General features: G+C 40.0%; 1 protein-coding gene across 1 annotated transcript; it reads left to right on the top strand.

Annotated features, from left to right (window-relative positions):
• On the top strand, positions 965-3,144 carry LOC109823008 (organic cation/carnitine transporter 4-like). Its single transcript, XM_020389324.1, is given in 3 exon segments — positions 965-1,242; positions 1,245-1,349; positions 3,077-3,144. Coding segments are annotated over 3 exon segments (318 nt in total). The 5' UTR covers positions 965-1,046; the 3' UTR covers positions 3,094-3,144.

The raw sequence follows: 10,717 nt of genomic DNA, 5'->3' as shown, positions 1-10,717 counted from the left end.
CGACTCACGTCCGAGTACAGAGGCCGGCCGCTTTCTGGGGGCTTTTACCGCTAAGAGGAGAGGATCAACTGCGTCAGGACGATAGGCAAGTCCTCTATCTAGGGCAGCGAAATCACAAGTGCACCCGTTCAGATCTGGTGTACCAACTTTTAATTTTCAGATTTATACTATTTGTTTTTTTTTTTGACAACATGCGCAACTTAAGGTAATAAACAATTTAGAAAATATGTACAACTTGTAAGGGATCACTTAAGTTGATTTTTGCTAATAAAATATTTCAAAGTACGAATTATTTTCTTAGATGATCTTATTCGATATATTAAGATCTTAAAGCTAATTTTACATCGTAATATTACGTTATTTCATCTAAAAATAATTTATAATTTTTAATGTAAGTGAATTGCCATGTTAGTTAATTATTACATCAACTGTGATCTCAACTTTTTATATTTCTACTTTCTATTATCTAAATATAATTTACAAATAGAAAGGGAATGGAAAAGTACTTTCTTTTCCATTTTTACTTTACCAAATATGCTCTAAGTTGTTAGGTGCTAACAGTACCTGAGATGTCAATCATACTGAGAAAAGGAGTATCCAGTGTCAACTCCAAGCTTAGTGACTAGATTTGGCTAGGCTTGCAGTATTATATCCAAACACGTTGTTAATCGAAGGGGAAAAGGTCTAGTTAAAATTTTAACAACTTAATTGCATATGATTATATAATTTTTAGAATTCTGATTTAAATCAAGTTCCGAAAAGATTCAAATGTATTATCCCACAAAACCACACCTGGATAATAGATGAGATATTGCCTATTGGGGTTTAAAAAACATGACGTGTCACGGGTACCTCCGTAACTAAATCTCACCCGCGGAGCACCACACACGATCTCCTCCTCCCTATTTATGCCCCGCCCTCTCAAAACACAGTGGATGAAAAAAAAATAAAAAAAAAAATGGAATCGAAGGACGATCTCCAATCTCATCTCCTCCGAAACACCGCCGCCGAAGAATCTCCGCCCAATCGAATCAACCATCGACGAGATGCTCCGCCTCCACGCCGGCGAGTTCGGCCGTTGGCAGCTGAAGCACTTCGTCCTCACGAGCACCGCCTGGGCCCTCGAAGCATTTCACACGATGGTGATGATTTTCGCCGACCGCGAAACCCTAGCTGGCGGTGCTCGGATCCGACAGGGTTTGCCCGCCGACCCTTGTGGGCTTGGGCCGGGTGCGTGGGAGTGGTGGATGGGAGGGGCGGGTCGACGGTGGCGGAGTGGGGGTTGGTTTGCGGTCAGAAGTACAAAGTTGGGTTGGTTCAGTCTGGCTTCTTCCTCGGCTGCATGATCGGTGAGTTTTGCAATTTTTCACTTTGCTTCCACTTCTTTCTTTCTTTTTTCCCTTCTCGCTTTGCGCCTTGTGTTTCAAACGTTATTGTGTTCAAATGCTTTCGCCTAGCTAATAAGATTATAAAAGGGTAACTTGCAGATAACCCCCTAATCTATAGGTTCAACTAGCACTTTAACATCATCCTTGGGTTCGTAAAGGGAGGGGAGGAGTATACGCAAATTTATCCAGCTTAGAACGTGGAATAGGGCTGCTAATTGCTGTAGAATGACGAGAGAGGAATCCGCCCATGTACTCCTAGCGCTGACTGTGGTTTCGGAGTATCTAGTACACTCCACATTTGACTGCGAGTGGAGTCGATTTCGCTTCCTCCAATTAGTTTTCATTTGGAGCTGGTTAAACCCTGCCGATGCGCGTCTGACTGATGACATGCGGTTGTTGTCAACTACTCATCCCTGTTTTAATATTAGGATTAATCGCTTATTTCCAGCCAATTGCTCTTTTGTTTTTAGTAGTAGGATTCGCTTATTTCCGGCCAACGTCTGTCTCCGTACATCGATCCTGTGCAAAATGAGTTGAATATTAGATTATTGAGTTTAATTAGTTTCAACTGAATTTAGTCCTGTCAAATCGGAGTTAATTAAAACGTTCATAAATTTATTCGCTGAACCGATCCAGTCGAGTAGAGTATGTCCGGAATGATTAGATTCGGTTCGGTTCCATTGGATAAAAAAAATGGTCGAAGGCAACCGGATCGCCATTTGGTCTCCTCCAGGTTTGGGAATAGGACAGGAAGCGGCAGAATTCAACGAGAGTTTATATAATATTAAAAAAATAGGGTCGTATGTGCAAAAAGACAAAGTACAGGACTAGTACACGGTGCGAGTTGTTGCAATGAATTAAATATTAGTTGTCACCGGTAGGATATTCTTTCTTAGACGTTATTTGGGAGTGATTTTGAATATTTTTTTTTAAATGCAGTTTGTATTTTCTATTTTAGATGTTTGGCGTTTATATAGGAACAATTTGAAAGGAAAAAAAATTTAATTGAGTTTCTAAACTTGTGAATATACGCACCGCTCTGGTTCATGATTTCATTAGTACACATGCGTTGTGGTCCCTGTTTACTGTTCTTTTGACGGTGTCCCAAAGGCATGTTTCAGTGACACCTATTTAATCTCCATCTGTTGACATGTGTTAGTGACACGCTATAATCATGAAATAGTATTGCTTTTTTTTTTAATAATAAAGATTCTAATGTAGAACATGCTTACTTTTTCCGGCATCTTACCAAAATGAGGTGTTACTGTCTTGAGGGGGAAACATACTGTAGAACTTTAGAAGTCTCTATATATAATGTGATAATGTACAAAGAAACGAGAAGATGACATCTGAAATATTAATTAATATAGCATGATAGACAAAGTGATTGTACCGATAAACATTATTCGTATGCATAAAAAAATGATACATCAATGATTCCGGTCTTCCTCCCCTTGCGATAGTCTATAGAGCCTCGATATTCACCAATATCTCCTCACCAGCCAACCCAACCTCCTCTCCCGCCGCCTCAACGACCCTGGCCTCTTCTCTGCACTCCACTTTATTATTATATTGTGAATTCAAAGATTTGGGCTTTATTTCTATTGATTTGTTGTAGATTTTATGGTTGTTTGTTAATTTCAGTAGGTTTTTTCTTTCTAAATTTCAGTTAATCCTAATTTTTGTAGATTTTGCGTTCGATTAGCCCTTATTTTGGGAGCAAATCCTATCTACTACCATACATATTGAGATTGGTGTGTGCATGACAAATGAATTGTAGTTTTGGTCTTTGGCGTGTGAAAGGTCTTTGATGATGTAGATATTGGGCTTCAAGTGGTTTGTTTAAGACACCCTTGCCCTGGGCCCTTTTTTCATTACTATTCAATTTTAAGGTTAACAGAATATTCTTTTGCATTTTTAACACTAACTAATCGTAAGGACCAATATCAAGAACTCCTGCAATTTGAGGGATTCATACAGAATATGAGGATTCGAGGGGCTAAAATCACAATAGTTATAGTTTAGGGGACTAAGGAAAAAGCCTATTAAAAGGCATGGTTGGGTGGAACCTGCTATTTAACTGACTTCCGTCACACGTGTCCGATTGTATTACACGTGTTCGGGAAAGGAGATCGCACCGCCTCATGTGGGGTGCACTTACCATGGAGCTGGGTCATGGTGTTCTCTTCGACGGCTTCATTAGTAGCTATATTTAAACATTTCCTTGAACTGCTAATATTTACTCTGATACAATTAACGATATTCTGTTTCCAGAATCAAAATATTCCAATATTCCTTCATAATAACGGGAGAATGCAGTTTTTGTTTAAATGATTGTGCGAGTAATAATTCTTTCAGAGCACCTAGGGATGGAAAATAACATCAATATATATGAATATATTCGTATCAGTAGATTCGGATATTTGATAAGATAGTGATCTGAATATATGTTGTGGGACTTGCTTTAATCATTAGATTAATAAATTTGAGGTTAATTTTGATAATCAAGAGACCTAATTTTAGTTTTTTAAATATAACGAACATATTAATCTACTCTCTTGTATCAGATGAGCCGTATTTTTTTCAATATTATATGGGTTTATCATATTTGTTTGTATTCGTATGTACATTCCTATTTATATTCATAATTGATAAGCGGATACATATATATTGATAAGTATCATATTCAAACGGTATCCATACCATTTGCACCACTAAGAACACCTCACGGCAAATGTGATCTGAACTCTACAATTGGATTGTAAAGGGGCAATTTGAACAATTACTCATCCATCTATGGGGTTCAAGCCCTGCAAAACATTCTAATAAGATTAACACTCAAAAGTGATCACAAACTTACTAATAAGATCAACCCTTATTTTCAATCATATTAGGCTAACAGTATTATAGATTTCAAACTTACGTCTCATAGCCAGATAATAATCAGTCACTTATACAGTTGGACCAGTCTTTTTCTTCAATTTTGCGGCTATATTTATATTAGCTGTATGTCTTTGATTTAGGTTCAACTGGTGAAGTTAGAATAGGAGACTAGGAGTAAATACAGTTGATTGACTTGACCAGTGGTTTCCCAATTTCATCCAATTTAAGAGAAGATAAGAAAATAATGTGATGAGAGCCTCAGTTAACTTCACATCACTGACGAATTAAGTGGTGTTTAGCCTCTATGTAATCACCGACGTGTCAAGTGAAATACGTAGCCCAAAAACGTTAAAAACGAATATGGAATTCTAAAGAAAGAAACCATAATTTTATTGATAATTCTCCCAAGTTTTTCCTCACAAAAAAGCACTAATACAGAGCTGGCTTTAGCCTCTGTTTTCAGCTTTTTTTTTTCACAAAACTCCTTACATAGATAATAGTCATATGAGCAAATATATAAATCCTAACAAATTTTATTTGTAATCCAATTTCTACTCCTAAAATCCTAATTATAATCAAACTCCTTCCGCATGAAACTTATTGTACTCGTGTACACTGGTTCGGGAATTTTATCACAAGGTAAATCTCCTACGGACTGCTTGGTTCGGGAATTATATCACAAGGTAAATCTATAGAGGAGACAAATTAGACTAGAAGCTAATTAGAAGCCATGAAATATTACACGAGGAGACAAAACATGTGAGCATAGTCGGAGAACGTGACCCCACTTTTCTATATTTTGTTTTTATGTACGTCGTGTCCATCTGTAAATCACTAGAGTCCCCAGTTCTCACATAGGCGCATACCTTTTATTTATTACGACAAATGGGAAGGGGACAAAAAAGGTTCTGGATGGATGGATAAAGATTGGGATTGTTCTGTATTGCTTTTGCATCCTGTAAGTTGTCGGATTCGTGTGTCCTGACATAAGAAGTCCAATGCGTCAGTTCTTTACCTTAGGGAGGGGAAAAAAAATAATAATGATGATGACAAATATCAAAGGTCGATCTCAAACATATGGCACCTTTGACTGGATCAAGCCGATAATATGTCTTTTGGATCTGTAGCATATATAGTTTAGGGTTTTAGTTGTTGTGCGCAGCAGAAATTTCGGCAGAGTTTCTTGTGCACAATAAGAGAGAAAGATCAATAAGAATTCCTGTCTCACCAAGGAAACAAGAATCTGAAGCGGATATCTCAACCAAGTGAGATATCGGCTCTTCCTCTCATCAGTTCTAGGACTGACCTGTCGAGTGATCCTAAAACTATTACAATGGCCACAAACTCAAACAACTAATTTTACGTGGTTCGGCAAACTGCCTACGTCCACGGGGCAAGGAGGGGGGATCTACTATTAGTGAGGAGATAATACAACTAGGGTTTACAATCACTCAATCTAAACCCTCACACAATTATCTCTCTCAAAAGTACAAAAGGATTCTTTACACGCCGCCCAAAAGGAACGCTGCCAACACTTTTGCACCTCTGCTTCACTTCGCGCACAAAATCTAAATAACAGCCGCCCTTTTTCGTCTGTGTTTCTCTCTCTTCGTGCGCACCTACTCTCTGCAGCCGCACCTCTCACCTTTTGCTCCTGATTTTTCCCCTCGGTTTGCTCAAAACAAAAAAAAACCTAGCTTCGGTTTTTATAGGAGAGCACCACAAAACAACGGAACGTGGGCCTCCTCTTCATGGGCCTGTTCAGGTCCGCCACCTCATGCGATTTCCCCACTATCTTATCTCCTCACGTGGACTTATGCTGCTGAACAGCGGAAACACAAAACGTGTTCACTTCTTCACACACGTGGGTGGCCCCCACTAATTCCCACGAGAGTTTACAATTCTCCACCTCGGTGAAGTTTTCACAAAACTGAGCCGACACTAACTAAACCAAATGTCTCACTTGTTGTGTCCAGTACACCGTGAAACAATTCACGACAACAGACTCAATCCATAACAAGTCGAGAACCCAAATGAGAGTGCAAACACTCTCCAAATGTTGGTATCAACGCACCAAATCGATCTCACCCCATCAAAATCCAACCCGGCTGCATCATAAAGACTGCCTACGTATCCTCTTGCCCAAGGAATCAAGCCGAACGTAGTTCACCCAAATGGCCTCCAAAGGCCTCAATTCACTAGAAGAGTTCGCAACCCTTCTCCAATATCATCAACTCTGCGGCTGATAGCACCTCCAATGGCCTTAAACACCTCCACCTGAGGTGAACAAATGACCATATCCAAGCTACATCTATCAGCTGCACTCGAATCAAAACCCAACTCATCATCTGCATCTGAATCCAAATGACTTCCACGCTGTGTCACCTCAGCTGGAATCCCAACCAATGCAGAATAATCTGGAGTAATCTTTACCCAATGTGGAGTAGCATCACTCTCCACCCGCTGCGATACCTCTAAGGTCTGTCCAAAACTCTCCACCTGCTGAGAGTCAATTAGCTCCCTCATCGAAGCCTCAACCGAAGTGACACTACCAGACCTATCTTCCAATGGAGTTTTACCTCTAATCACAGCAGTTGACAACTCTTCAATAGGATGACTCAAATATGTCGAAGCCTCTGTCCAGAAACTCTTCTGCAGACCATTGCTCGACCACAAACACTGATCCTCCTCCAGCAAGGCACGGTTCTCCAAATTTGTCACCTTATCTAGTTGCCCCAAGATTTCCTTTCCAACGAAGTGTCTCGCAATGCCGTGAGCTCGGCTCCAATACAGAAATAGGTCCATCTTGTACCTCCCACCAGAATGGAGTACCTTCACCTTTCTGTCTATTACACACTTCTTCAAACTGTTAGAGACTACTAGGACTTTATCCATCGGGGATTTGGTTGCAACCCAAACACGCCTAGAACAGCCACCAACAAAGGAAACCAAACGCCTATTACCTCCCAATGATGCCCCCTTGGAAGGCCCCCAAACATCCACGTGAACTCCTCCAGAACGACCCTTAGCACGGTGAATAGAGGTGCCACACTTCACCTCGGTCTTCTTGCTCACATCAACATGTTCACTGGACTTCAAACTGCAGGTCTTCGCACCCTCTTCCAATCTATGCGAGGAATCAATACTGGAATGGCCAAGCCCCAAATGCCGCAGTCTAGTCGAATCAACAGAAGTCGCCAGCTCTCCACCTGTCCGTCAAACATCTTTATGCGAATTCTTCCTATCCCAAGGATCTGGCATGCACGGTTATCAGCCATGTACACCACACCACTATCCACCAGCTTCTCAAAACTGGAGAACCATTCCCTTCTAGGGCACACATGATAGGTCGCACCACTATCCAACATCCATTCAGATTCCTCCGAATAGCTATCTGTAGGACTGATAGAAAGCGAATAAATAGAAGAGTCAGAATTATTACCATCCGATACGATGTTTGCTTCTGATGATGGTTGCTTCCCTTTTCCCTTCTGCTTATTCTTCATCCATTCGTCGAGCTTTGGGCAGTCTTTCTTCCAATGACCAGTCTCCTTGCACCAAGCACACTGATCTTTTCCAATTCTAGACTGTGACTTCCAATTCTTTCGGTTCAGATTCTTCCCTCTTGCGACCAAAGCCTCTGCTACCGGCTCAGTCGAATTCTCCTTATCCTTCTTCCGAAGCTGATAATTCACAAGTGCAGCAGTGACCTCACTATACGAAAGTGATGCCTTCCCATTAATCAGAGTAAGGACGAATGTCTCATATTCCTCGTCGGGCAAGGAACTCAACAACAGCAACGCCTTGTCCTCATCTTCAATCTTGACATCCACATTCGCCAAATCCGCAAGAAGTTTTGTGTAGTGGTTCATGTAATCTCTAATGGAGGTTTCCTTCTTCAACTGAAAACGATAAAGTCTCCTCTTTAAATGCAAGCGGTTCTCAACACTCTTTGTCAGATACTTGCTTTCGAGAATCTCCCAAATCTTCTTCGCAGAAGTCTCATTCATCACATCATATTTTAGATCTTGAGTCAAACAAGATCTAATCACACCACACGGCGTTCGACTCATCTTCTTCCAAACCTTCTCTTCAATGTCATCTGGCTTGCCATCTAACTCCAAGGTATCTTCCAAATTCTGCGCGTTCAGCGCATCCAAAACCTCGCATCTCCATAATCCAAAGTTGTTTGTGCCATTAAATTTCTCCACATCTATCTTCATAGAGTGGATATTCAAACTCTGAATAGTCTTCACGCCAGAAGAACCACCCTCGACTCCCGAAGCACCTTCTTGTCCCGACATCTTACGCACCAACGAACGAAGAATAGATCCAAAACTAAAAGATAGAGTCTTTACCAAAAGATCCCACCTTTATCACCAACGAAGCCCTAAACGAGCCTCCAAATTGATCTACTCCTCCAACCAAACATTAGATCTGGAATCTGGGCTCTGATACCACTTGTTGTGCGCAGCAGAAATTTCAGCAGAGTTTCTGGTGCACAATAAGAGAGAAAGATCAATAAGAATTCCTGTCTCACCAAGGAAACAAGAATCTGAAGCGGATATCTTAACCAAGTGAGATATCGGCTCTTCCTCTCATCAGTTCTAGGACTGACCTGTCGAGGGATCCTAAAACTATTACAATGGCCACAAACTCAAACAACTAATTTTACGTGGTTCGGCAAACTGCCTACGTCCACGGGGCAAGGAGGGGGGATCTACTATTAGTGAGGAGATAATACAACTAGGGTTTACAATCACTCAATCTAAACCCTCACACAATTATCTCTCTCAAAAGTACAAAAGGATTCTTTACACGCCGCCCAAAAGGAACGCTGCCAACACTTTTGCACCTCTGCTTCACTTCGCGCACAAAATCTAAATAACAGCCGCCCTTTTTCGTCTGTGTTTCTCTCTCTTCGTGCGCACCTACTCTCTGCAGCCGCACCTCTCACCTTTTGCTCCTGATTTTTCCCCTCGGTTTGCTCAAAACAAAAAAAACCTAGCTTCGGTTTTTATAGGAGAGCACCACAAAACAACGGAACGTGGGCCTCCTCTTCGTGGGCCTGCTCAGGTCCGCCACCTCATGCGATTTCCCCACTATCTTATCTCCTCACGTGGACTTATGCTGCTGAACAGCGGAAACACAAAACGTGTTCACTTCTTCACACACGTGGGTGGCCCCCACTAATTCCCACGAGAGTTCACATTAGTTGATTAAGTAATGACCTATTTCTAACTGGTGGCTAGAGCCTGAGATAGCTGTATCTCTGGTATGTAGCTATTTTTGAACAATGATACATATCCTAGGTTGGGGATATGTACATATTATGTAACAATCTTTTTTTTGATATTTAGCTGGCTGGGATATCTTTATGGTATCCCATCCTTTCTCTCAAAAAAAAAAGTAATGACCTATTTGGTCGTTTTTTCTAACCAACTAGTATATTAGCATGTGCAAATGCTCGTGCAAGTAGTATTAAACTTCCATCTAGATAGTTCTCGGTCCTGCGACTGTTAGTTATATTATAATCATTTAATGTGTATTTATAGTATTTCTAGTAAAAAAATACATGTGCATAATGCACGTGATCAAAATAATAAGAATTTATTAACAAACTTATGCATATCTTTTATGCATCTAAGAAATTATCATTGTATGTAAGAGGAACGAAATTTAGTTTAAAATTTATGATATGCCGCTACCCACCGTGGATTGTGTCACGTTTTTAAATTTATGATTTTCAGAAAGGTCATGCATGGAATTTTGAATTTGAGAAGAAGATGGAGAAATGAAAGCAATAGAACTTTTTAGATAGAGAAGAATGGAATTTTAAAATAGAGAAGGCGGAATTGAATTTCGAAAGTAATAGAATCTTCTAGAAAAGGAGGATGGAGGGAGGAAGAGGTGAACTCCACCATATCATTAAGATGTTGACAAATGACCAAATTGCCTTCATCTTTTACTGAAATGACCCTCTATTCGTTGACAATTTGAAGAAATACTTACTTATTCCTCCACTTTTTGTCTACCATCACAATGTTTTTTTATAGAATAGTATAGATTAAGGAAACCGATTTTCTATTTGGAAAGTCTTTTCCAAAATTTTCAAGTGTCTCTAAGAAATACTTTTCTTAGTTGTTAATTATCTCTGAAAACACAGATAGAAATTGCATTCAGTGTGAAAATTATTTGGATTGATAATCACAATATATAGGAATCCATAGCTTTAGAAAAAGAGAGAATTAGAAAAAGAGAGAAAAAGGTGTAGAGATGATAGAGGAGTGAGAGTAGTTAGTTGCTTCAATTTTTCGTTGTCTAAAGTTTTTTTCCCAAAATTTTATGCTTAACCAATTAAAAATATTAGGAAAGCTTGGGAAGAAAAATTTGTTCGGATTGGTGAGTCAGACGCTTTCTTTTTTTTGTTTTCATGCTTTCAAAGT

The sequence above is a fragment of the Asparagus officinalis genome, chromosome 8 (genome assembly GCF_001876935.1).
Source record: "Asparagus officinalis chromosome 8, Aspof.V1, whole genome shotgun sequence".
NCBI lineage: Eukaryota > Viridiplantae > Streptophyta > Magnoliopsida > Asparagales > Asparagaceae > Asparagus > Asparagus officinalis.
This window is presented reverse-complemented; position numbering and strand designations above follow the sequence as displayed.